Genomic DNA, 25,090 nt, shown 5'->3' with positions numbered 1-25,090 from the left:
ACTCACTCACGGACTCTTTTCCTGTCCAGGCTACTGGACTGGTTTCTGGGTAAAGGTGATGTAGTGGACTTTTTTTTATTTTTGGCTAAAAAAATAAATGTAAATTATTTTAATAAATAATTAAATAAAAGTCATAAAAAACTTAAAATATCAGGAATTAAAAGCCCTATAAACAGCACATGTAAGACTGTTTCTTCTTCTTCTTATTATTATTATATTAGCAGTATTTTATTTAGTTTATTATCAAGACTAATCATCATTTGCATATTTTACCATTTTACTACTATTTAACTACTTTTAGAGTTTTTTTTTATTTGTTTTTAACTTCAAACTGTCGACATTTTTATTATAATATTTCAACCAGTGTGGAATTAAAAAAAGTGCGGGTTCTCCCACTCCTCTGTATTTGTTATTATGATGAATTAATTTAGTGAGTTATTAAGTACACCTCTGCAGTGAAAAGGCGCGCGCTGAACCCCAGATTCCTGCCTGCTTCCCTGCACGGAACACCGACCGCACGCGCACTGTGGAATAACGGCGCACACCTCTCGTGCCTACCGCGCACCCTACCTAGTGCACTACACGTCCAGAATGGGGGGGGAGGGGGGAGGAGGGGATTCAGGACCGAGCCATAGCCCACTTTTTCCCACAGTCCACAGTGCGCGTGCAGCTGCGGAAATGACACAGCATCGACAAAACCGTCACGTCACGCGCGACCACGGGACACAGAGACACGGAGAGCCAGGAATCACGCGTGGACCGAACGCACGGACGCGGAAATGGCCGCGTGAGGAACCGCACGGTGCCGTGGAGCCGCGAGACGCACGAACCGGGGTGAGTTTATCCCGTTAGGTTTTTGGGTTTTTTTAATGAAGTGACGAGGAAGAAAAAAAAAACTCGTCTGTTGTTTGTTTGTGTTGTCTTCTCGCCCCCCTCCTCCTCCCCCCCCTCGTGAGGTTGGATTGGATTGGATTCTCTCCCCCTCGGTCTAATCACGACATGAAGCTTTGAACTCGATACAAACCCTCCGCGAAGTCCTCCACTCTCTAACCCACCCGCGTGACCCCGTTTCATCCGCGCGACCTCATTAAACAACCGAAAATTCCTAGAACGCGTGGAGGTTTTTTCCCAATCTGGCAACACGGGAATGCACACGTCACGCGCGGGACCAAAAAAAAAAAAAACCACGCGCGGGTCGACTTCCGGTCTGAGAGAGGGGAACAAAACAAAACAAAACATTCATAACACGTGTAACTCTTCACACACTCCGTGGTTCTGTAGTAAACGAAGAGCTTCCGGTTTGCGGTGGAGCGCGTGGGGTTTTTTTTTAAAGTCTTAAGAATGAGGACGTGAACGGGTGGTGTTTATAAGTTTTTGGTTTTCACCGCCGGTATTCCGACAGGCACCGCCTCCCTGCGCTCTGATTGGCTGGTGCGTCACTCACGCGTGCACTTCAGTACCGCTATCAAGTGTTAGAACCTGCTGCCACGCCCTAGAACTTTTATTCATAAAGTCTCAGCAAGAAACATGTGACATGTCAAATCAGGACAATATGCAAATAATAATAATAATGAATGCTTGATTTGCATATGATTTAAAAAAAATGCTTTTTTAAAACTTTTTTTTAGATGATTTAATTTTAAAAACAACAGCGCTGTTCGAGTTCTGGATTGCGATTGGTCAGATTCCAGATGTTGATTAATTAGAATACTATGCAAATGAGTTGATCAGTAATTCATGCTTGATTTGCATAGGTTAAAAATGCTTTTTAAAATGATTTATTGTGATAAATCCAGTGGTCAGAGAGTTGTTTTATTTACCGAGTTCTGGATTGTGATTGGTCAGATTCAAGGTGTTGATTAATCTTCTATAACGGCAGCTCTGACAGGTTTATATTAATATTAACGCGCTCGTTCGGAGACGTTATCGTTTCTATAGCAACAGCTCGTTCGCAGGGACGTGTACGGACGGCCGCGCCACGTACGTGCTTTGAAGTGAGTAATTATAATCAGTTTAATTAGAATTGACGGTTAATGCGTACATGGGATGTTTATTGGTTGGCGTGGGCGTGACCTCGTGATCTCGAGACCAAAGTGTTCATCGCTTTAATAACGACTGTCGTTATGAGCTACAGTTTCACTGCCGTGAACGCGAGGTGGCTACCGGCCAATCGTGACGCAGGCGGCGGCGGCGTCAGGATATAGAAAATCTATTTGTGTTACCACATGTAAACTTTTTCATTTCATTTAGTTCAACCCATCATCATGCACTGTTATCATCACCACCATCATCATCATGTATTGTAATGAATTTAATGGATTATAGGTAAGTGTGCTCATCCTGTTTTATAAATAAACGTTTTGATGTAAAATACACCATTATAAAGTTTAATTTATGTAATAAGTTTGTTTGTTTGTGTGTTTGTTTGTTTGTTTTTCCAGGAAATGAACTCGTCTGAGTGTGGCGTTAAATCAGATGGACATGCACTTGATAAAGGTAAAAGGTTTTTTGTTTTTTTCTGTGAGTGTTATCCAGAAAAGTCTGAAATCTGTGTTCAGACGGTTGCTGGTTTGTGACACGAGTTTGGCGCTGGTTGTCACGGTTTCAATCCGTCTTATAAAGTCCGTGCAATGGGCGGCCATCTTGGTGACGTTCCCAGGCGGTTACTTTCAGTCAGATATCAAATGGCGCTTAAAATCTGATAAAGATGTCATAAATAACACGTGGTTATTGTCTCCAGTTACACGTAATGACCTTTTTAGTCCACTCTGTGCGTCGGCGTCAGACGCTTAACCGACAAGGCCCCGCCCTCTTTTTACCAGACGAGCGTAATACAGCTGTTACCAGCAACACGTGTCCGTCGTATCCTGAATAAGATGCCGCCGAGGGTCTTTTTACGTTGAAATGCTGCCTAAACAGTAAAACATCGTAGAAATTATTGTGGCGGTAAAAAAAAGTCCGTTTCGACGTATGTTTATAGAGACGAGTCTAAAACCGCGCGTATTGACATGCCCGTTTATTTCTGTCAGAGGTTAAGGTCGAGAAGGACGCAGACGACATTTCAGACGTCGAGACGCAACGGAATTTGGAGGACGAGTGTTTGAACCGCTTCGCTCGGAGGATCGCTAAGAGATCTGCGTCGCACGGGTTCGACGGCCTCGACTCGGAGCAGAACCAGCCCGCCGGCAGAAAGAAGGCCAAGGTAACTTTGCAGGTGACGCGGAAGGGATTCGGTTCTCAGGCGTCAGTAATTAAAACCCGCCCGAATGACCGTGAGCACTTCGCAGCAACCTGTCTGTTTCCTTTTATAGGTTGGAGAACTTTTCCAAGGTGGCGGCTCGGAGGAAACGCCCAGATCCCCCCAGGACAGAACCGTATCGTCATACCGGAAGCCTTTATACGGCATTTCCCATCGTATCTCCGAGAAAAAGGCCAACATGGATCAGCACGAATCCGGGACCCGGGTCAGCCGTAACGGGATCCTTTTCCCAAAGTTGGACAGCCCGATTCACGTGAGGTTCGATGCGGCGTCGTCTTCCAGATCCTCTACGTCCCCGGTATCTCCCGATTCTCATCTGTATCCGCTTTTCGAAAAGATGTTCTTCATTCTCAACAGTCTGAACTCCAGCATGTCTCAGCTGCACAGCAAGGTGGACCTTCTTTCACTAGAAGTGACGCGCATCAAGAAGCAGATCAAGCCTTCGGAGATGGCTATGGAGTTCCAGCCTCCACCGGAATACCAGCTGACCAGAGAGGAATTGGGACAGTTGATGGAGCAAACCTCCAGCGCTGGTGAACTGGGGTGCAGGCTGCTGGTCCAGCTATTCCCAGAGCTTTTCACAGCTAAAGAATGCGCCCACGGTTGCCGAGCTTGTGGCGTCGCCAGCAAAGCCGCTCTGGATTCGTTGCACCTTCAACTCGTACGCAACTACATGGAGTCGTGCTACCCGCTGGTCAAGAACGGAAACGTTTGGCAGAACGAGTGCCTGCCGCAGATCAACGACTTTTTTAACCGTTTCTGGGCTCAGAAGGACATGGAGAGCGGGCAGGTTTGCGGGAAACGGACCGGGTTCGACGCGGACCAAAACCACCACGGCTGCCATTTCATCAACGAGGACGGACAAGACGAGGGGCTGTCGCTGGATTCCGGAGAGAACCCCGCCGTCAACGGCGGCCAGTTCGGCCACGTCGAATCGGATCTCGCGTTCGATTCCCAAGAAAGCGGCGAGAATCCCGACGACATCACGTCAGCTGAGGAGTTTGTGGTATTCCTTTTGAACAGACTGTTCCCCGAAGTGTTTGAGGAAGGGAGACTTCCAGAGGGCCACAGGACCGTCGGAGAGCTGATGGTCAGTTCGGACCGACTGGAGATTATCCGTAAATACATGGAGGCGAATTTTCCAGAAATGCCCGAAGACACCTGGCTGCAGTTGTGCGTGCAGCGGATGGAGGACGCGCTCGAGAATGTTTCCGCCAACGGTGGCGATCAGGAGAACCTCCCCGAGGAGATCTACAACCCCGTTACTCTCCCTGACGATGTCTCCGTGGTGAAGATCAGTGATTTTTCCGACTTTGAAAGGTGTAACCGGAGGTCGAAAAGGCTGCTGCTCGAACCCGTCGACTTCAACAAAATGGACGTCCCTCGGCCGGATTTTGACGTTCCACAAGAGTACCTACTCACGAAGGAGCAGCTGAGGAGCATCTACAATAGCAGCTTGTCCATCGGAAACTTCGCCTCCCGTCTTTTGGTCCTCATGTTCCCCGAACTGTTCACGCAAGAAAACAATCGCAAGCACTACAACTGCAGCGGCTCGCTGGGAAAAAAGCAGCTGGATCCTGTCCGGATCAACCTCATCCGCCATTACGTCCAGCTGCTCTACCCTAGAGCTAAAAACGACCGGGTTTGGACCCTGGAGTTTGTAGGGAAGCTTGATGAAAGGTGCAGGCGTAGAGACACGGAGCAGCGTCGCTCCTACCAGCAGCAGCGGAAAACCTACACCTCGGATCAAGATTCCGATCTCGGGGACTACATGACCGCTAGCCAGATCACCCCGGATCGTCCGAAAGAGGACTTCGACGTGCCCTCGTTGCCACCCGAAAAAAGTAGCAAAGACTTCTGTAAGATTCCTCTGGACGACCTCCAGGTTTCCGATCCAGACTTCCCAGTGCCTTCGTCGTACTTACTCACGGACTCCGAAGTTAGAGAAATCGTCCAGCAGAGCCTCTCGGTCGGGAATTTCGCCGCCCGTCTTCTCGTCCGTCTCTTTCCTGAACTCTTCACGCACGAGAACCTGAGGCTTCAGTACAACCACTCGGGCGCCTGCAACAAGAAACAGCTGGACCCCGTGCGACTCCGACTCATCCGCCATTACGTCGAGGCCGTGTACCCGGCGGATAAAATGGAGGAGGTGTGGCACTACGAGTGCGTTCCCAGCATCGACGAGCGCTGCAGGCGCCCGAATCGCAAGAAATGCGACATCCTGAAAAAGGCCAAGAGATCGAACAGCATCGTGTCGTGTTCCTAACGATTTACGCCTGAACGAAACTCTAACTTTTGCACAAGACCATCGGCGCGAGCTGTAAACGACGAGATCCTCATCGAGTAGGTCCTTGTTTACAAGATGGAGCTACAGCAGCGAAGCTAATTAACGATGACACTAACGACAGATAATATTAATATGCCAAGCTATCGTACTTCTAACTTTTACTAGAAAAGCTATCGTCGCCTTAGCCTAGCCGATACACGAGTGGAAAGAACTGAATCTTTAGTTCCAAGTCACTTTAGTAACGGCAGAGAGGGGTATATTTTGTTTTTAATTCATTCTAACGTTGCAGCACTGGTGTTTTTCTAACTTGATGTCCTAGCTACGCTGTAGACTAAAATAGAGAAGCAAATCGATGACTATTTTTAAATAAAAGTTTGCATTTCATCAGAAACGGATCTGGTTTGTCTGGTTAGCGGGTGCTGTGTTCATGTACAAGAGAAATCGAAGGGAAAACAATACAAAAGTTTGGGGGGTTTCCCCCCCCTTTTTGAATGCATAATAAACTTAACACAAACGTTTCAAAGGACGTGTGCTGGCGATACAGGAAGTCCCTCCCACAAATAATCTCTATCCAGAACTCGAATTGTACGTTCTATCGCAAAAGAGACTGGCCGAGACGGTCTTTCCCATGGTGCTTTGCAGTGAAGCAGCCGGCCAATAACTTCAAACAAGATTTACAAGATATGCTCTGAAACCCACATGCCCCGCCCCCTTCCCTTTGTGACGCAGGGTTGCGTTGCATCCAATTTGCATACTGGAACCCGATTGGCTGTTACACTTTATGATGCAATAACACTCTGTTTCAGTAGGAACACTAAAGAAACATGTGAGCTGCGGATTTTTAAATATAAACGCGCTCGCTATAGTAAGCACGAACGCGCATAAAGTGACATCAAAAATAACCCACCGAATCTAAATTATTACGAAGTATTACTGTTTCCCCCCCAAAATATGAATGATTTTGAAGTACAGCTATGGGGTTTTTTTATCTCCTCCCCACAAAATATTCTTTTGAAGAATTCCTCATTTCCTTCCCCACAAATACGATTTACAGTATTGCAAAAAAAATCTTTTTTCTAAATATGAATTATTTAAAGTACAGCTATGTTTTCCCAAAAAATATCAAAATATTTTAAATCATTACCGTGTTTTATTTTTACCCACATATTATTATTATTATTATTATTATTATTATTATTATTATATTATTATAACTTAAATTGCTCTGGTCTACAGATTATACAAAGCATTTTTTATTATAATTTTTTGTTGTTTCAGATCTGGAAGTGAACTCGTCACTTTACTGTACACGTGTTATGTAGTCATGTCGACGCGATCCCTCACCAGTCCAAAGGCTTTTCTAACGAACGAAACGAACATTTCGGGTTTGGGACGGAGCGTCAGTGATGAGATTGGTATTCGTTTCAGTTGTGTGTCTTTATAACCATTAGAATTAGCACATGTGAATGTGATGGTGCTGGTGTTCTTCTCGAAGACGGTTCTGGAAATCTGGGGAATTTTCGAACATTATTGGCTATCAATAAAGTGAAAACACCATTGTACATCAAATGTTAAATCGTTAGAAATGGTTTTAGGTTTAATGCTGAGCAGCACTGCGCCTTATTGGATGACGCGATGATGAAAAGATCAGCCACTTGCCGTGAAGTGAACATTTAATACGTGGTATATGCAAAATATTTTAAACCACACAAGATGAGCTTTCACTGTTAGACCCATAAATAATCCTGTACAAGTTCCTCGACTCTATCTCACGAGTGAAATCCCTACAATGTTGAGACAACGTCGATTAAATTCAGTCAGTTGTCAACTATGACGTCTTTCCAGAACAGAGCGGGAGGGGGGGGGGGAACCCCCAAACACGTCAGAAGGTTCATCGTAACGTTGCTTATTCTCTGAAGGCGTCTCGTTTGGGAAGTTGGAGATGTTTCCAGCTTCGCAGCAGCACTTTCTGTTTCTCTCCGTCGTTCGTTTCTCCCACGATCTTCTTCAGGACGACTCTCTTCAGCGTCACCTCGTCCTTCTCTTTGTCCTCCTCGACGATCAGGTCCAGCGTGTCTCCCACTTTCACCTGCAGGTGGAGCCAGACGTTAAAGAAAGACCACAACATCGCTGTCACGGTCTATCTGAAAGACCTTCTGAAAAAAGCCAACAGGTTTGTTCTTATTAAGGGCTGCACAATATATCGCAGTATCTGCAATAAGGATGCTAAACAAAACTCACGAACTAATCCCTACACTCTGAGCAAACGCAAATAATTCTTCTCGAGTTTTACTCAAGTGTGGGCGGAGGGGTGCCAATACTTCATACAAAACCTCAACTACATGCTAAAATTATACAGTGCACAATTAAACCTTTTGTTGATTTTCTTAAACGTTTCTGTCGTGTTTGTAAAAAAAATTTAAATGCATTTTTTTCATGCAAATGAGGCTGAGTCTAATTATAATAAACAGTGCAAATTTGCATACTTATTACCTTTGTTAAATCTACTCTTTGGATGAGGTTAGAACAAAAACATTTAAGACAGAAAATGTTTACTGGATATTTATACAATTATTTAAAATCATTTATAATATATATATATATATATATATATATATATATATATATATATATATATATATATATATATAGACCGACCTAATTGATACAAATTATTTGTTTAGTATTAAATCTAACAATATCGGATGTGTAAATTCAAAATGAAAAATAAGTGATATATACATGCGTACAAACTCCCTCACACAAATCCTCTGTAATATATTTCTAAATTAGGATTACGAATAAACATTTCTGATGATCGTTTGATTAAATATAGAGCGGGGGGGAATGGCGGGGGGCGGGGGATTAACTCACAGTTTTGCTTTTCTTTATGAGCTTCTGTCCGTTCAGCCTCAGCTTGTGGTCGTAGAAAGCATCCTCGATTTTACTGCGAAAGAAAAATAAAAAAGAGCAAAGATTCACACAGTTTAAATGTTCGATTTCGCTGTTAGCATTTTTACAGCGTTTTCTCGCTCTGCGTTCATGCTAGCGCGCGACGTCGCTTCTGAAGCTTGTAGTTTGTGTCGCGTGGGCGTGGCCAAACGTTACGCCAAATCAACGGCGTCCATTCAGTAACGTTTAATCTGTAATTATTAAAAACATACCGACGATATCTCAGAAACGTGTATTGTGAAATTATTTATCACGATATTGATATTTTATCGATATATCACCCAGCCCTGGTTTATCGGTGTGTATGTGTATTCGTGTTCCAGCTCTTACTGCCTGGCGACGTCGAGTCCCGTCTTCATCACGAGGTCGAAGCGTAGCGACTGAACTGCTTTCTGGTGATCTTTATAGTCTTTGGGTAAACTGGGATCCTCCTGCAGCTCGTCCTCGTAATCGCTGGCCTCCGGATCCTCTTCCTCTTCTTCTTCGTCCTCTTCCTCCTGAGCACTTCCAGCTCGCCCCTTTTTCTTCTTATAGCCCTTAAAGCGTGTTTGCTGGTAGGGCGGACCGCGCGCGGCGCCTCGGTGCTTTAAGAGTGCGGCCGAGCGCTGAACCAGAGGAGCGCTCGGGCCCCAGAGCTGACGTGCGTGGAGCGCTCGCGGACAGCGCAGCAATAAACTCGCGCCGTGCCACGCGCACGGAACCTGCAGCGACGTGAGTCTCCCGAGCTGGCGCAGGGTCAGAGCCTGGACCGATAAACTCTGCATCTTCTCCTCTCACTGCACAGAAACAAACACAAACACAGAACAGCGGGGTGAGATTAACCTCGCCATGGACTCCAACGCGTAAATATACACCGACGTTTCACCAGAATGCCAAAATCCATCTTTTTACAGTCCTTATTACGGGTTTATTTCAGTTTCTGCCTGTATGTCGGTATAATATGAAATAGACAATGATTAGACAGCCCCAAAGCTGCGTGTGAGAGATCCTTTACTGTGGTGTAGCAGTGATCCAGTATAATATTGCCTCTGGTGGGACGTGGAAGGAGAAAAACACCCACGGTGAGTAGGAAGGCTTACAATTTATGACGAGAGCCTCTAAATTAGGACAGCACATCTCCAGGGTTGTTACGTCTGTACACCACCTTTACTTGGTGTAAAAGCATACTAGCGCGTTGTCTGGAACAGCGTCACTGAGCCGAGTTTCACTGAAGTTTAAAAAGTCCTTGCTTGTGTGGGTGAGGTGAAGACCGATATGTAAATAGTTCGGTCAATGTTTACTCGATTCCTTCTTGCTCATCACCCTACAGAAAGACATGTATCCCGCACGCATGTACCACGGTTCGAGGCAAGCGGACCTACGGTTCATGAGGAGAAGATTTTTGTGGCTATGTAATGGAAAATCTATCATGGCAGACTTTATGGGTCCCAAAGGCTTTTTTTGTTCCCCATGAGAAATAAGGCATTTATACCAATTTTCAGACATTTTGGACTCGTGGGGCGGAGGGAAAATCACGTAGACTTTACGCGTGGGCTGTAGCGCCACCTATGGGCTGATGTGCGCCATTTGTGGTGTGGGAGTTACTCCTGGCCTGTAGTATCATTGCGCCAAATTTCTAAACTTTTTACCATTCAGTTATTGAGTTATTGGGCACTTTAGTGAGAAAAGGAGAATAACTAACAATAATAATAATAGTTTCCTCCTACCTGAGGAATAATAATAATAATAATAATAATAATAATAATAATAATAAACAAGAACAAGAGTTTCCTCCTGACTGAGGAATAATAATAATAACGATAGGTTAATAACAGATTTTATTACCGCCAAATAAGTGTGTACACGTCCAAACACCGCGGGTAACTTCACACACTCCTCCTGTACAGTCACTAAAACAACTCCGGATAACTTTAATACGCATAAAAAAGCACAAAACTGAATTAAAAATCAAGATTATTAAAGCCTCACGTGCATGAACTCGGACGTTCCGCCTGCTGTCTCCTTGTAAACAGCGAGCACCGGAAGTGTCGCAGGAGAAGAAGTGTGTTACAGCTGTAGTGTGTCATGTCGCCCCCAGCGGCCGGAGAGTGGAACTACAACTACAGCTGCTCACAATTCATATGTGCTCCACAGACAGGGTACAAATTCTACTCAAATTCAATACTTTCTGACACGCACATAGTTTAGATCAATAAGTTCGTTTAGACACCATGTACAACACAAAATGGCGGTAAAAAAACCGAAGCTGATGGTAAATACATGCTAATGCTACTACTACTGCTACTAGTAATATACAGTCCTGTGCAAAAGTCTTCTTTTATTTAGTTTATTTTTTGTAATCTAGTTCATTTTCTGCATTACTGAAAAACATTTTAGATTTCCCATCATTACTTTTCCAACAAATAGAATTCAATGTTATAAAAATAAAATGTTTGCATCCCAGTAAAGAAAGTAACATATTACAGTATGAAGACTGCACTAACTTAGATCTTAAAATAGATTTTGATTTAAATAATTGAATTCAATAATAATAATAATAATAATAATAATAATAATAATAATAATAATAAATGATGTATTGTACATCTTCCTCCTCCTTTCCCAAAGCAAAGCATTCATTTTTTTTTTGTCTTTCTTTTTTTCTCTCTCTCTCTGAACAAAAAATCTGTCTTTATACTCTGCCAGATCTCCACCCAGTGTGCTGATTGGCTGTTGGTCCCTCAGAGGGCAGAGCCTGGGTCTTTAAATGTACTGAGCTCTTCAGTAGTTAGTTCAGTAGCGCAAACAGAGTTACACGACGCACAAGTGAGGAACCCGAGACGTTTCTAGCAGCATGGCCTGGTTTGTACACACGTTGATGCGTTTCCTGACAGCACTGCTGCTGATGATGATGATGGAGGCCGAGGCGACATACGGACCGTACAGATTTATCCAGGACAGACCTGCAGCGAGACGCAGACCACTGACCTACAGCAGACCTGCTCATGGAAACATCATCAATGGAGGTATGGACCACGTCTCTGAGAAACATTCTTCTTCATAAAGCTGGAAATGTTTCTTTATTAGTGCAGGTGCAAAGATTTTTCTCGAAGACACTGAGAGAAAACTAAAAAGGGTTTCTACAAAAGTTTGTTACAGAGGAATAAGACTAATACACAATAATATTACAGTAATTTAATAACTCGTAACTGTGACATGAACATATTAATATATCAAAGTATATTGAAATGTTTAAAATAATAATAATAATAATAATCTGTGTACATGGGTTAGATTAGGAAGGAATATATAATTATTCACACTTCTGTTTTAAATAATGATTCATTTATTTCATCATTTTTTTTTATCTTTGACACAATTTGAGCATAGCATTCACTAATTATGTAGCTACTCTATGAGATGGAAAGAACTTCCTTGTCCTCAGTTTGTTTTTTCTCCTCAGCGTTAGTCAGTGTTAATGTGTGGATTTTTCTTTACAGAATGATCGTAATGATCGTAATTCTGAAGAGATATCAGTCAGGATAAAAACAAGAGTTAGTTCTCATATCGGACTAACATCGCTACATGCACTGCCTCTAAAGACCTCTTAGGTTAAATTATATATATATATATATATATATATATATATATATATATATATATATATATATATATATATATATATATATATAACATGAACACAAAAGGACCCTTTAATCAAAATAGTGACGAAAATAGCTACCAGTCAGGAAGTAGATTTTAGCTCTTAGTTCTTAGAATATCACCATGAGAGAGAGAGAGAGAGAGAGAGAGAGAGAGAGAGAGAAATCGAGACAAACAGATATGGAGACAGAGTAACAGGCAGAGAGAGAGACAGACGGAGTAACAGACAGACAGGGAGACAGGTAGAGAGAGTGGGAGAGAGACAGGCTGAGAGACAGGGAGACAGAGGGACAGGCAGAGAGACAGTCTGACAGAGAGAGAGATAGGAGAGAGACAGGCAAAGATGCAGACTGACAGATAGACAGAGAGATAGTTTGAGAGACAGAGAGATAGATCAAGAGACAGACAGACAGGCATAGAGACAGACAGATAGAGAGACAGACATAGAAACAGAGCGATAGATAGAGAGACAGACAGACAGACAGGCAGAGATGCAGACAGACAGACAAACGGACAATGAGATAGATCAAGAGACAGACAGACAGAGATATATATAGAGACAGACTGACAAAGAGACAGAGAGACGGACAGACAGTCATAGAAACAGACAGAGATGTATATAGAGAGAGACAGACAGAGAGAAGCAGGCAGGCAGACAGACAGACAGATAGAGAGACAGACGGAAAGACAGACAGGCAAATTTGAGATCTTTTTTAAATTTAATTTTAGCATTTATCAGCATTTAGCATTTTTATCGCTTGCAGGAACCATAAAAGGACTTCATCCTCGAGCTTTTGTTTCCAGCTAGCTTTGTCTCTTTCTCTTTATCTCTCCATACGAGACGCCATCATACTTGCCTTAATCCTCCATCCTTCCTCTCTCTCTCTCTATCTCTCTTCCTCTCCCTCTCTCTCTCTCTCTCTCTCTTACCACACTAAGCTCATGCCATTAACCCCAGGTTTCACGGGAATTTCCATCATCGGCCGCCTTGGAAGTGGCCCGTGTTTCCCCATCACCGACCCGTCTTTCCTGTCCAGCCTCCAGTTGTGCCAGTGGTGCCACCAAAGCTAACGCTAACCAAGCCGTGCGTCACAGCGCCACCCAAAGTGCCCACTCCAACCGTAACCACAACTCCAGCCCCTCCTCCCACTTTACCCACCACGACGCCCATCACCCTGCCGCTCAGTACCCTGAGTGCCACCACTCCCCCTGCTGCTCCTCCTCCCACTCATCCAGGTAGACTCAGGACGAGGAAGTCCTCCCATTTTACCCCCTTTTTTTTCTCCACAGAGCATGCTGAGCTTCATGAGACCTGTATTATCTTTCACGCATCCATCTCTCCATTCATCTCTCACCCTTTATTCCTCCCTACTGTAGGTGGTGCCATGGATGTACAATGGTTCTCAGTCATGCAGGTCCACTTTAACGTCGTAATGTTCTGAGGAGTTCACCAAGTCTTTGTTTACATTTTGTTGAAGCTCCTCAGACTTCTTAGATGAGAAGGTTCAGGATTGTAAACATCCCAGGATGTTTCATGTCTGGGAATAGTGAGACAAGTTGACTGAACATTTCTCTGCTCATATGAGGAGCATTCTTCATCTTCATCAGACATGATGAAGCTCCTCAGATGTTTGGAGAAACTTCTGAGAAAGTTCTTCAGTAGGCATAGAGTAGCCTAAATGTCTGGTAGTGATAAGTCAGAACCACAGGAATTGTACTTTCATATGTTTCACCACATCTGAAGAGCATATTCGGTTCTTCTGCTTGACCAGAACTGATGAAGCCCCTCACATATATGAAAAAAGTTCAAGAATGTAATGAGGAAGAAGTAGTAAATCAAGATGATTAGATGTATGAACTTATTGTAGAACTGTGAGTTTTTCATCTACATCAGAACTGATGAAGTTCCTCAGATGATTTGTGAAACTTCTGATAAACTTCTTCAGTAGGCATACAGATGAGCATTCTAAATGTCTGGTAGTAATAACTCAAAGCCACCTGACTTGTAATTGAAGATGTTTCACCAGAGAAGCTTTATTGGTTGAAACTAGACATTTAGGTGGCTACTGAAGAAGATTCTTCACTTATTCAACAAACTTTCACCCAAGAACCAATTCTTGAGCGGAGAATCTTCTTCAGTTCGTTGGAGAACCCTGATTGCAGAAAGAAATGAATGGGAACCAATCAGTGATATTAGACTCGTGGTTTAAGATGTCTCTCCATTCATCTGAGGAGCTTCATTGGTTCTTCATCTTCAAATCAGAAACAATGAAGCTTCCCAGATGAGTGGACAAACTTCTTGAGTATGCAATTCAAATGGGAGCTTCCTCAGATCACCATGTTCATCAGAGCAGCTAGAGCTTGTGGAGAAACATCTTCAAGACTATTACCGGAACTTACATGGCTTAGACATTTGGTTCACTCTATATGTTTGTTAGGATCTCATTGGAGGTTCTTCTTCTTCGTGAAGAAGCTCCTTCTTAGAGCTCCTTAAATGAGTGTAGAACCATCTAACCTCGATGTCTGGTAGCAATGAGTGAAAGCCACTGGATCTTGCTACTTGTCTGAGGAGCTTCATCAATTTTTCATCAGATCTTCCGAAAAATGACTTGATAGAAACAGACATTTGGTATATCTATTGTGTTATGACCTTGATCTTAAGGTTCTTCATCAGTTCCCAGGTCAGATAAACTGATCAGATGATCACACTAACAACATCTTGTTGTTCTTCCTCTCATTTAGTGCATCTACCTGATTACAATCCAACACTTTCCTGTCTTTCTTTCAGAATATATCATGGATCATGGATAAGCGCTGACTTCAGAAAAGTCCTGCTGAATTTAATGCTGTCTGAAAATAATTCTTCATGTAGGCTAAGCTAGCAACTAATACATGTCCTGGAGTTGTACTTTTTTCCAGTTGTGGAATGTCTGTTAAACAACTCATCACTTACGGTATAGGAGCTATAAACAGTCGTTCCCTCACCAGCCTCAGCCCTCTGTCCCCCTCTGTCCTGAAGATGTCTGAAAACCTAAAGTTACAGCTTTACCAAACATCTGCTTACACAAAATGTCACTATATCAATGATGTTACCATAGAAACGATAACGAGTGCATAAATATGAACCTGTGATTAATTAACACCTTCTGACCAATCAGAATCCAGAATCGCTGTGGTGTAATAGAAGAACAGAAGAATAATCATTATCCAGACGTTTGTATTTGCTATTTTTTTCTGCATTGTGTTTATGTAAAAAAAAAAAGATATTTCCCATAATCCTCAGCTCCGGCAGAGGTGTGCAAGAGCCGCCCGCTGGACCTGGTGTTCGTCATCGACAGCTCTCGCAGCGTACGTCCTGCCGAATTCGAGAAGGTCAAAGTGTTCCTCTCGGACCTGGTGGACACGCTGGACGTTGGCGTCGATGCCACGCGTGTCGGATTGGTCAACTACGCCAGCACGGTCAATATCGAGTTCCTCCTGAAGACGTACGCCAACAAAGCGGATCTCAAACGTGCCTTCTCTCGGGTCGAGCCGCTCTCCACCGGGACCATGACCGGCTTGGCCATCAAAACGGCGATGGAGCACACGTTCACCGAAGAGTCCGGCGCTAGGACGGCGAATAAAAACATCCCGAAGGTGGCCATCATCGTAACGGACGGGCGGCCGCAGGACAAAGTGGAGGAGGTGTCGGCTTCAGCGAGGGCTCTCGGGATCGAGATCTACGCCGTCGGAGTGGACAGGGCCGACATGAAATCTCTGCAAGCGATGGCGAGCCAGCCGCTGGACGATCACGTGTTCTACGTGGAGACGTACGGCGTGATCGAGAAACTCACGTCCAAGTTTAGGGAAACTCTCTGTGGTAAGATCAGGAACTTTTTCAACTTAGCAAGGTAATACAAGTGCAGCATTTCATTTAAAATACCAAATATAATCTTATCTTTATTTAAATGACGATCAACGAAAACCAAATTGGTAGAAATGGAGTACCTAAAGCTCTTTAGATATTTTCTTCCTTACTCGTGTTCACCGTATTTCAATAGCGGTCGCCATTTTGAAGTGATGCTAAACATAACATCATTGCAATTTGAAACTACACTTGTAAATACAGTTTATTTATGTTGTCTGCACTCGTTCGTCTCATAGCCTCTTGTTGCTACGTTCATGCTAGCAAAGTAAGTCACTACTGTTTGTCGATTTTGGACGTGATTTCGGAAGCGAGCTAGTTGAACAGAAGTTAAATAAAACACTATACAGTGTGAAACCCGGTTGCTTGATTTGCGTGCTAGGCTCCGTATAAGCGTTGTTCCCAGATTAGATTAGCAAAGCAAGCTAACTCTAGCTACGTGCAGTCATCAGAGACACCAGTGATCGCTGCTACTTCCTTCCAAGCTTTATTTATCTACGTAACGTCTCTAAACACAGAATAAGATGAACACATGGATATAAGTTTTTTGTTTCATTTTTACGTGAACGAATTTCTTGTAGTAACTAAAGTTGTGAGCAGAGGAATGAAGAAACGTTGGAGCGCACGCGCCGCAGGATTGGTGCGGGGAATCATTAGAGACGATCGTTTGGATTTGTTTCTGCTATTCAACACTGTGGTCTGACCGCATGTATGATGGACACGTGTATGTTTATTTGTTTGTTTGCTAACTCTGCTAGTCCTGATCGTTGTCTCTAGGCATCAATGCATGTGCCCTCGGACACGACTGCGAGCACGAATGCGTGAACAACTACAACTCGTACTACTGCAAGTGCAGAGAGGGATATGTGCTTAACCCGGACAAGAAAACATGCTCACAAGCCAAGGGTTCGTCTGTAAAATCTGTCATGCTCATGTTGGTTGTTTAACACACTCAAACCACACTCGGGAAGGGGGGGATTGAACTTTGTGTTACGCTTCTGAAAAATGCTTGGCTAACTACCTAGCTGATGTGATGGCATACTAGCTAACTAACTAGCGTACATGCAAGCAGCTACTACATCAAGTAACTACAACACCACTTAAATATAGCCGATAACGTAGATGACTTGATGGCATGCTAACTTAACTACCTTACTTACTAGCAATGTAGGGCTGGCTAGCTTTCCACCTAGCTAGCAATACACCATTTAGCTCTATTACGCTAAATTTAATTGCAGTATATTAAATGTGTTTGTGTTTTTATTTGTCTTTTGTTGTTTTTAAACTAGCTAGCTTGCAAACTAGCAATGTTTTATGCCGCCGGTAAATTGAATAGCTACATAAAACAGTATTTAAATGATATGCTAATCCAATGTTCTGGCTGACTTGACTAGTTTACCTGCTAGCAGTGTACTGGTGGCTATAGCTTGCCAACTAGCTAGCAGTACATTGACTAACTACATTAAACACAGTTTGATTGCAGGATATCAAATGTATATTTTACAATCTTCTTGCTTGTTATTTTAAACTAACTAGCTCACTTACTAGCATTGCTTTAAGTAGCTAGTACTCAACTAGCATATTAAACATATTTTTTAAACATATTTTTAAAAACTTTGTTGTTTCCTTTATCCTCCATTGTTTTGTTTGAGGAAATTACCTCAGATTTTTGTGTCTTTTGGATAATTTCTGAGTAAATTAGCTAAACCTCATCAACACTAAGCTAGCTAACTTAGCTAACGTTAGGTAGCTGACTCAAGTGTGACTCAACTCGACGTTATTGTGCTCACAGTTTACTGGATTTGTATTCACATTTCAATTGATATCAAGGTATTAAGCTATAAAAATGTGACTTTCTCAGCAGGAATAACGTGTGTGTGTGTTTCTCCTGTGTGTCACTCGGCTTTCTCACAGAGGCTCGTGGTGATTTGGTGGAGGAACCGTGCATGTGTGAAGCTCAGATCGCGTTCCAGAGGAAAGTCCATCACAGTATTAAAGAGATAAATGGCAAACATATCCTTTCACATCACTGCTACGAGTGCGCTCATTCATAAGTTCATTTCACCATCGTAACTGCCAAAGCATACAGAATTTACTACAAGTAGAACCATGTAGAACCTCTTCTATACGAGTGTACCAAGTACCAATAGGCTAAATGTTAAACTCCTGACAGGTTCTGGATATTAGGATAAAAAGGACGAGTAATAGTTTGGAGATTCATTGGATAATTAAAGTTCTTCACTTCTTCTTGGAACCCTTTCTGACGGGGAGACACTCATAAATGAGCACACATGGCTGTATAAATACACACACAATACACACTGACTGTGTTAATGATGCGAGATTTAGCGTACGATTTAGCATCATATGTCTTTGCGCTTTGGTCAATGTTTTATGTGATCGGTGTTTTCCTTGACTGTTCACACTGGACGATCTTTCAAGAAGAGTCGATCAGTTCCAGCTGCGCTGAATCTGCACACTCGCGTGATGGCGTTGTCCTTCGCTAATACTCAGCAGCTCGCCGCTCTCTTGTAGCTGAGCCTATTAGACGTTCCTCTTTCCTCTGCTGCTTTGCATTTATCTTTCAAAAAGCATGTTAAGCTAAAGTAACCCAGTTAACTACCGTTATTGTTTACTTGGAGTAGACTGAAATCGATCGTATATAAAAACTTGGATGCAGTAGACTCATTAATGTTTGTCCAGTCTCCTTTTATTTTGTAAAAATAAAAGATTTAGAGAACCTCATGAAGGTTTGTTTTTGTTTTATTTTAGGAGAAATGTTTTTTTCTCTGGGAAAGATTAAATCTAATGTGTGATGTTCCCTCTGTTTGTGATTCTTTGTATAGATTTTTGTTAGGTAATAAAAATGGCTTGTGAAACATTTGTCGTTATTCTATCATCGCAAAGAGATTGATTTATACTGTATAACGTGTCTCCTACATATTGTGGAAACACCCTAGCAACCACATGGGATACCATGACGACCACCTAGCAACACACTAACAACCACCTGGAATATGACAGAAACCACATAATTGGTTAAACTGCACTTTCTTGTAGAACACATGTATCCCACGTAGCAACACCCAAGCAGCACTCTAGCAACCACGTGGAACACGATAACAACCACCCGGCAAGTCCGTTTTTTTGTAAAAAACGGACTTGCATATATGTATATGTAATATATGTATATATATGTAAAAAAAAGTTTTTACATATTTTTAATATATATATATATATATATATATATATATATATATATATATATATATATATAGCACGTTGTACAGTGAAAGAAACCTGCATTACAACAATTTATAACTGTCATTATCATCACTGTTATAATGATTACTATTTTAATTAATGATCAAAATAGAAATATATAATTGTAATAATAAAAAAATAATAAAAACAGTATGCAAGTTAATCATTAAATGAATAAAAGAAATCCGTGAACAGCAAAAAAAAAAAAAAAAAAGCAGTTATTTTATCGGCGTCGCTTCTGAGTGACGTCATTTCCCGTGGCTGGTTACCTAGAAACGAAGAAAGCTGTTTGGAGCCGTTATACCGAAATGTTTTGCGAACTGAGAAACCTGTTTGTGTATGTTTAGTAAATGTTCTGAACTCAATTTAATCACAGTAGTTTTGTCTTGGTTTAAAGTTGCAGCGTAAAGCTATTTTTTTTAAAGAAATAATAGTTTTGAGCGCGTTTTTTATGCTAAGCTAACAGCTAGCAAGGATGTTTATTTACCTGAGTAAGAAGGTAACTCCGACTACAACGAACACAGTTCATGCAAAAATATTATTATTTGCTGAAATGAAGTCTTTACATATGTTATGTTTTTTCCCCTGTTTTGTTGCTAGTTTGTGGAATGCATGCTATATGACATGAGTAAATAACTAGCTAGATAAATCCCATAATAATAATAATAATAATAATAATAATAATAATAATAATAATAATATGAATGGACTGAATGGGGTGCAGCGCTGATGAATGATGACTGAGGGCTGCTGGTGTGTTTGTTCCTCAGATTGCGATTCCCAACAACATTAAGCTGAAGTGTGTCTCCTGGAACAGAAACCAGGGCTTTATAGCATGTGGAGGAGATGAGGGTCTGCTGAAGGTCCTCAAACTGGAGATTCAAACAGGTACACACACACTTCTCTCTCTCTCTCTCTCTGTCTGTCTCTCTCTCTCTGTTTGTCTGTCTCACTCTCTGTGTCTCTCTCTATCTCTCTCTCTATCTGTCCTGTCTCTCTCGCTCTCTGTCTCTCACTCTCTGTCTGTCTCTCTCTCTCTCGCTCTCTGTCTCTCTCTCACTATCTGTCCTGTCTCTCTCTCTCGCTCTCTGTCTCTCTCGCTCTCTGTCTCTCTCTCTCTCTGTCTCTCTCTCTCTCTGTCTCTCTCTCTCTCTGTCTCTCTCTCGCTATCTGTCCTGTCTCTCACTCTCTGTCTCTCTCTCTCTCGCTATCTGTCCTGTCTCTCTCTCTCGCTCTCTCTGTCTCTCTCTCTCTCACTCTCTGTCTCTTTCTCGCTCTCTCTCACTCTGTCTCTTTGTCTCTCTCTCTCTCTTTCTCTTGCTTTCTGTGTCTCTCTTTGCTTCTTTAGTGTTGTGCTGTTTCTTTCTTTTGTTCTCTGCTTTCTTATTTATCTGTTTGTTTGTTCCTTCACTTCTTTCTTTTATTCTTTCTTTGGTGTTTGCTTCATTCATTCATTCATTCATTCCCCACTTCTTATTCATTCAGTTATTTGTTTGTTCTTTCACTGCTTTCTTTCTTTTGTTCTTTCTTTGGTGTTTGCTTCATTCATTTGTTCTTTTTGTTCATCTTGTTCTTTTTTTCATTCGTTTCTCTCTCACAGTCTCCCTCCTAATTCTGTCTACTAATTATTTTTCTTTCTGCTCTTTGATCCATTAACCCCCCCCTCCCTCTCTCTCTTCCTTCCTTTCTTTATTTGTTTACTTATTATTTATTTTATATATTTAACATATTACTATTTTTTGTTTGCTGTACCCACACACACATACACACACGCTGCTCTCTTTTTGACACTTGGTTTGGAATTTTGTAGCTTGTCGTGTGGGTGTGTGTGTGTGTGTTGGAGTGGTTCCGACACACGTCATTACTAATGCACGTACAATCGAGTGCAAACGTTTTTACACACCCCTCGCACACAATAAGAGCAGAGAAGCGCAGGGTAGAGTAGTAGCAATAAAGCGTTCCATTAGTAATGAAATGAGCCTAATAATAAATCGTTCATGTTAAGATGTTAACGGTGAAAAAATACAATCTAAATGACACCAGATGAACAGGTTTGATCAGTTGTAATACCGAGACCCACAATTATTCTGTTCTTTTAATCACACCTGAAGACCCAGAGGGTTTTGACTTGAGTTTCTGTTGCTTTATGTTTTGAATAGTGGAGACCTGCGGTACATTTCATGGGGGACACAAACTTTTGCACTCAATGGTGATATTACATTATTTATGCAGACATCCTGATAAAAGTCCTGTGTAGTGACATCTGTCCTGTGCCGTTATACCGTTACAGACGATGCCAAGTTGAAAGGTCTTGCAGCTCCGAGTAACCTCTCCATGAACCAGACACTAGAAGGACACACCGGTACGTTGGTTAATAAAAATAAATAAATAAATAAATAAACATATGTATAAGTAAACAAGTCAGGTTTGTTTGTCTGACATTATAAAATGTACATAATCTGATTATTTTTTTATTTTTTATGCAGTTTTTTAACATCCTATAGCTGCGAGTGTGCAGCGATGTGTGGGGTCCAAGCACCCACCACAAATAGCACTCTCGAATAGACCTTTTCAAATTTTGCGACATTAGCCGAAAGCTTACGCTATCAATCGTGTGCTGAAAGCCGATCGATCGATCATCGAGGCCACATTTAGCATAAGTAACCCAGTCGTCATTAGTAATCCACTTACAAATTAGCAAATGGTACAAACAGCGAATTTAGAAGGTAGAGTTTACTTTACTTTTCATCAGCCGTGTAGCAATTTATGTATGCGTTTATGCCAATTAGGTCTTGTTGGTTAAGTTTGATTTTGTCGAAGCCTCTGTTGATGCCTTGTGTTGCGTACAGGCGCAGTGCAGGTAGTTACCTGGAACGAGCAGTACCAGAAACTGACCACCAGCGACCAGAACGGCCTCATCATAGTCTGGATGCTCTACAAAGGTGGGACATGGTTGTTATTATTATTAATATTGTTTTTTTTTATACAAGGAATAAACCAGGCTGAATCCGTTAGGAGATGTTTAGATCTGCGTCGAGATTGATTTTTCCAGATTTGTACCACAGGGTTTTCTTCCTACACCATTAACACTCCTGTGTGCTGTGTTCTGAACAGGCTCCTGGTACGAGGAGATGATCAATAACAGGAACAAGTCAGTGGTGCGGAGTATGAGCTGGAACGCGGATGGCGAGAAGATCTGCATCGTGTACGAAGACGGAGCCGTTATTGTGGGATCAGTGGACGGTAAGGTAACTCGAACGGTGCTGATTAGAGTGGGCGGGTCTTGGTGATGACTGTTATTCACGCCCACTTAACAAGCCACAGCATTGTTGTCCAGCAGATGAGATGAAACGCCCTCGGTGTTTGTTTCTTAAATGATCGTTTTGCTGGTAGTGCTGGCTCCATGGACGCCTCTACGTTCCTTTGGTTCCAGTTTGATGCGATTCTTGTAAGCGCTATGTGGATGTTCTGCAGGTAACCGGATCTGGGGGAAGGAGCTGAAGGGGATCCAGCTGGCCCACGTGGCCTGGTCGCCCGATAGTAAGATCCTGCTGTTCGGAATGGCCAACGGAGAGATCCATATCTACGACAACCAGGGCAACTTCATCGTCAGTACACACCACGCTAACGACAAGCTGAATATTTCCCAGTGCTAATATGAAAATAATCAGCGGCAGGGTGGTGCGATGACGCGGAGTTGCTCTTACCACTCTGAAGTCGATTATTTTCCTATAACGGCACGCCCCGAAGTGTTTCGTTGCTCTTCTACGACAGCGTTTCGTTTACTCTGCGTTGTGTTTAGATGAAGATGACCCTGCATTGCCTGACGAACCTGACCGGAGCTATCAGCATCGCAGGGATCCACTGGTACGCCGGAACCGAGGGTTACGTCGAGCCAGACTGCCCCTGCCTCGCCATCTGCTACGACAACGGACGCTGCCAGGTCATGCGCCACGAGAACGACGAAAGTGAGTTCCCATGTCGTCCCGGATCCGTGTATGATACTGTTGATACCGTTTGCAGAGAAGCAGCCCCGTGTATGACGCTCCCACCACCGTGCTTCACTCATGAGATCGTACGCACAGAACGCTGTCTTCTCCTCATTCGTGTTGTGTGGGTGTTTGTGTGCTTGTGTAGATCCGGTGATCATCGACACCCTTATGAACGTCGCCAGTATCCAGTGGAACCACAGCGGCAACGTTCTCGCCATAGCCGGATCGCTCAGGACCCCCGGAGGAGACAAAGATGTCAACGTCTTGAATTTCTACACACCTTTCGGAGAGGTGAAGACGATAAATAGAAAATAACAGCGTTCAGGATATTTCTCTGGTCTCCCCTGACATTGTTTACTGTTCCCGATGCGTTCCTCTGGCTCCTGGTGCAGCACCTCCGCACTCTGAAGGTTCCCGGTAAACAGGTGACGGCGCTATCATGGGAAGGTGGAGGACTGAGGATCGGCCTGGCTGTAGATTCCTACATTTACTTTGCCAACATCAGACCCGATTACAAGGTAAAACCATCAGAGCAGCCTCGGCTCTGTTTTAACCGTGAGAGTTTTAACGATGGATAAAGAGTCTTATTTTAACAAACAAACGCACGCTGACGTCTTTAAACGCACGCTAGTGTCTCTCTCTCTCTGTCTGACCGTGTGCAGTGGGGTTACTGCTTGAACACGGTGGTGTACGCGTACACTCGGCCAGACAGGATGGAGTACAGCGTGGTGTTCTGGGACACGAAGAACAACGAGAAGTTTGTGAAGTACGTGAAGAGTCTGATGTCGGTCACCACCTGTGGGGATTTCTGCATTCTGGCCACTAAAGCAGATGATTCTCATCCACAGGTACACACACACACACACACTTCTGACTCAGCATCTGTTTCCAACATTATTATATTATAACATCTACCCTATTTTGTCTCTTATAGAGCCAGGTTAGCATGTATAAACTATAAATGATGATAAATTATACATGGTTCTCTTTATATTCAGCCGTATGATGAATAATGTAAGCATTATTAAAGGAAATGCCCGAGCAATACAGGCTCTTGTTAATAATTGTTGTCTCATTAATCTGCGTTGTTTATCTACCCCCACACCACCGGGATTCTCTAACAGGACGACGTAGACCCGGACACAGCAACAGCAACGGTAACAAGACGGACAGCTTTTTCTCTTTTTACTCTAAGATGTGCAGCGGAGCTACGATGCTATTTTCGCTAACAAGTAAAAGCTACGATCAGTACAAACTGCAGATCTGAATAATCACACACGGACGTGCTCGGCTCGGGAACACCGTTTATACGTGCATGTAAAAATAAATACGTACGTAGTTAGGGTATCTCTCGATGTGATGCTACCACCACCGTGCTTCACTCGTTCCAAACGATCACGGGACTTCTCATGGCAACCGCCTGCACCAGAGCTGATTTAGGGGTGTCAAAAAACCTGTATAATAATTATCACTTTTTTTCGCTAACTGTATGCAAAAGTGTACATGTTTTTGTTCATTTATATATTTATATTAATTCTTTTGATGCAAAAGGGTCCGATTTAATTGTACCTGCTGAGTTACTCACCTGCTGTTATTATTCCTGTTTGTATTTCTGCAGTACGTGCTGGTGTTGTGTAACTCCATCGGGACTCCTCTGGACTCCAAATACATCGACATCGGTGAGCAAAAGGTTTATATCAGTGCACTCGTTCTAATACGTTATCGTTTCTATAGCAACGGCTCATTCACAGGGGACTTGGGGACACAAACAGATTAAAAATTTTAATAAA

At 42.7% G+C, this 25,090-nt stretch overlaps 4 protein-coding genes across 15 annotated transcripts in view; 3 read left to right on the top strand and 1 right to left on the bottom strand.

Annotated features, from left to right (window-relative positions):
• Nucleotides 1-396: 396 nt before the first annotated feature.
• On the top strand, nt 397-5,941 carry bend3 (BEN domain containing 3). Of its 3 annotated transcripts, XM_053620229.1 has the most exons (5): nt 399-834; nt 2,251-2,325; nt 2,442-2,496; nt 3,030-3,202; nt 3,312-5,941. In XM_053620229.1, exons 3-5 carry the CDS (start codon nt 2,445-2,447, stop codon nt 5,523-5,525), a joined length of 2,439 nt encoding a protein of 812 aa, XP_053476204.1. In that variant the 5' UTR covers nt 399-834; nt 2,251-2,325; nt 2,442-2,444; the 3' UTR covers nt 5,526-5,941. The 3 variants fall into 3 exon arrangements, with proteins under 3 accessions (XP_053476203.1, XP_053476204.1, XP_053476205.1); XM_053620228.1 differs by lacking the exon at nt 2,251-2,325 and having other exon boundaries at nt 397-834; XM_053620230.1 differs by lacking the exon at nt 399-834 and having other exon boundaries at nt 851-2,325.
• Nucleotides 5,942-6,763: 822 nt separating this feature from the next.
• On the bottom strand, nt 6,764-10,515 carry mtres1 (mitochondrial transcription rescue factor 1). 2 transcript variants are annotated; one of them, XM_053620232.1, is made up of 4 exons: nt 10,467-10,515; nt 8,829-9,274; nt 8,421-8,493; nt 6,764-7,635 (listed from the first exon to the last, which is right to left on the bottom strand). In XM_053620232.1, the coding sequence occupies exons 2-4, from the start codon at nt 9,260-9,262 to the stop codon at nt 7,453-7,455; spliced, it is 690 nt and encodes a 229-aa protein (XP_053476207.1). In that variant the 5' UTR covers nt 9,263-9,274; nt 10,467-10,515; the 3' UTR covers nt 6,764-7,452. The 2 variants fall into 2 exon arrangements, with proteins under 2 accessions (XP_053476207.1, XP_053476206.1); XM_053620231.1 differs by having other exon boundaries at nt 10,323-10,512.
• Nucleotides 10,516-11,331: 816 nt separating this feature from the next.
• matn3b (matrilin 3b) lies at nt 11,332-18,986 on the top strand. The gene is made up of 5 exons (XM_053620145.1): nt 11,332-11,514; nt 13,178-13,376; nt 15,424-15,999; nt 16,822-16,950; nt 17,959-18,986. Exons 1-5 carry the CDS (start codon nt 11,332-11,334, stop codon nt 18,096-18,098), a joined length of 1,227 nt encoding a protein of 408 aa, XP_053476120.1. The 3' UTR covers nt 18,099-18,986.
• Nucleotides 18,987-19,583: 597 nt separating this feature from the next.
• wdr35 (WD repeat domain 35) overlaps nt 19,584-25,090 on the top strand; it is a 21,358-nt gene continuing 15,851 nt past the window's right edge. For all 9 annotated transcript variants that reach the window (XR_008385453.1, XR_008385452.1, XR_008385450.1 and 6 more), the window contains exons 1-12: nt 19,584-19,807; nt 20,079-20,196; nt 21,599-21,670; nt 22,158-22,250; nt 22,423-22,551; nt 22,783-22,916; nt 23,111-23,276; nt 23,446-23,591; nt 23,693-23,818; nt 23,963-24,148; nt 24,425-24,457; nt 24,919-24,979. Coding sequence is in view for 3 of the 9 variants with exons in the window: in XM_053620226.1 (XP_053476201.1) it covers nt 19,784-19,807; nt 20,079-20,196; nt 21,599-21,670; nt 22,158-22,250; nt 22,423-22,551; nt 22,783-22,916; nt 23,111-23,276; nt 23,446-23,591; nt 23,693-23,818; nt 23,963-24,148; nt 24,425-24,457; nt 24,919-24,979 (1,288 nt within the window). In the remaining 6 variants the exon portion in view is untranslated. The remainder of the gene's footprint in view (nt 19,808-20,078; nt 20,197-21,598; nt 21,671-22,157; nt 22,251-22,422; nt 22,552-22,782; nt 22,917-23,110; nt 23,277-23,445; nt 23,592-23,692; nt 23,819-23,962; nt 24,149-24,424; nt 24,458-24,918; nt 24,980-25,090) is intronic.

This window comes from Ictalurus furcatus, chromosome 3, assembly GCF_023375685.1.
Source record: "Ictalurus furcatus strain D&B chromosome 3, Billie_1.0, whole genome shotgun sequence".
Classification (NCBI taxonomy): domain Eukaryota; kingdom Metazoa; phylum Chordata; class Actinopteri; order Siluriformes; family Ictaluridae; genus Ictalurus; species Ictalurus furcatus.
Note: the sequence above shows the minus strand (reverse complement) of the source record. Positions and strands in the feature narration are given on the sequence as shown.

Coding starts and splice junctions, on each gene's coding strand:
- mtres1 (XM_053620232.1), bottom strand. CDS start 9,262: ATGCAGAGTTTATCGGTCCAGGCTCTGACCCTGCGCCAGCTCGGGAGA. Junction 8,494..8,828: donor GGACTCGACGTCGCCAGGCA/GTAAGAGCTGGA, acceptor TTTCTTTCGCAG/TAAAATCGAGGATGCTTTCT. Junction 7,636..8,420: donor TCATAAAGAAAAGCAAAACT/GTGAGTTAATCC, acceptor CTCCACCTGCAG/GTGAAAGTGGGAGACACGCT.
- bend3 (XM_053620228.1), top strand. CDS start 592: ATGGGGGGGGAGGGGGGAGGAGGGGATTCAGGACCGAGCCATAGCCCA. Junction 835..2,441: donor CGCGAGACGCACGAACCGGG/GTGAGTTTATCC, acceptor TTGTTTTTCCAG/GAAATGAACTCGTCTGAGTG. Junction 3,203..3,311: donor CCGGCAGAAAGAAGGCCAAG/GTAACTTTGCAG, acceptor TTCCTTTTATAG/GTTGGAGAACTTTTCCAAGG.
- matn3b (XM_053620145.1), top strand. CDS start 11,332: ATGGCCTGGTTTGTACACACGTTGATGCGTTTCCTGACAGCACTGCTG. Junction 16,000..16,821: donor GTTTAGGGAAACTCTCTGTG/GTAAGATCAGGA, acceptor CGTTGTCTCTAG/GCATCAATGCATGTGCCCTC. Junction 16,951..17,958: donor AACATGCTCACAAGCCAAGG/GTTCGTCTGTAA, acceptor GCTTTCTCACAG/AGGCTCGTGGTGATTTGGTG.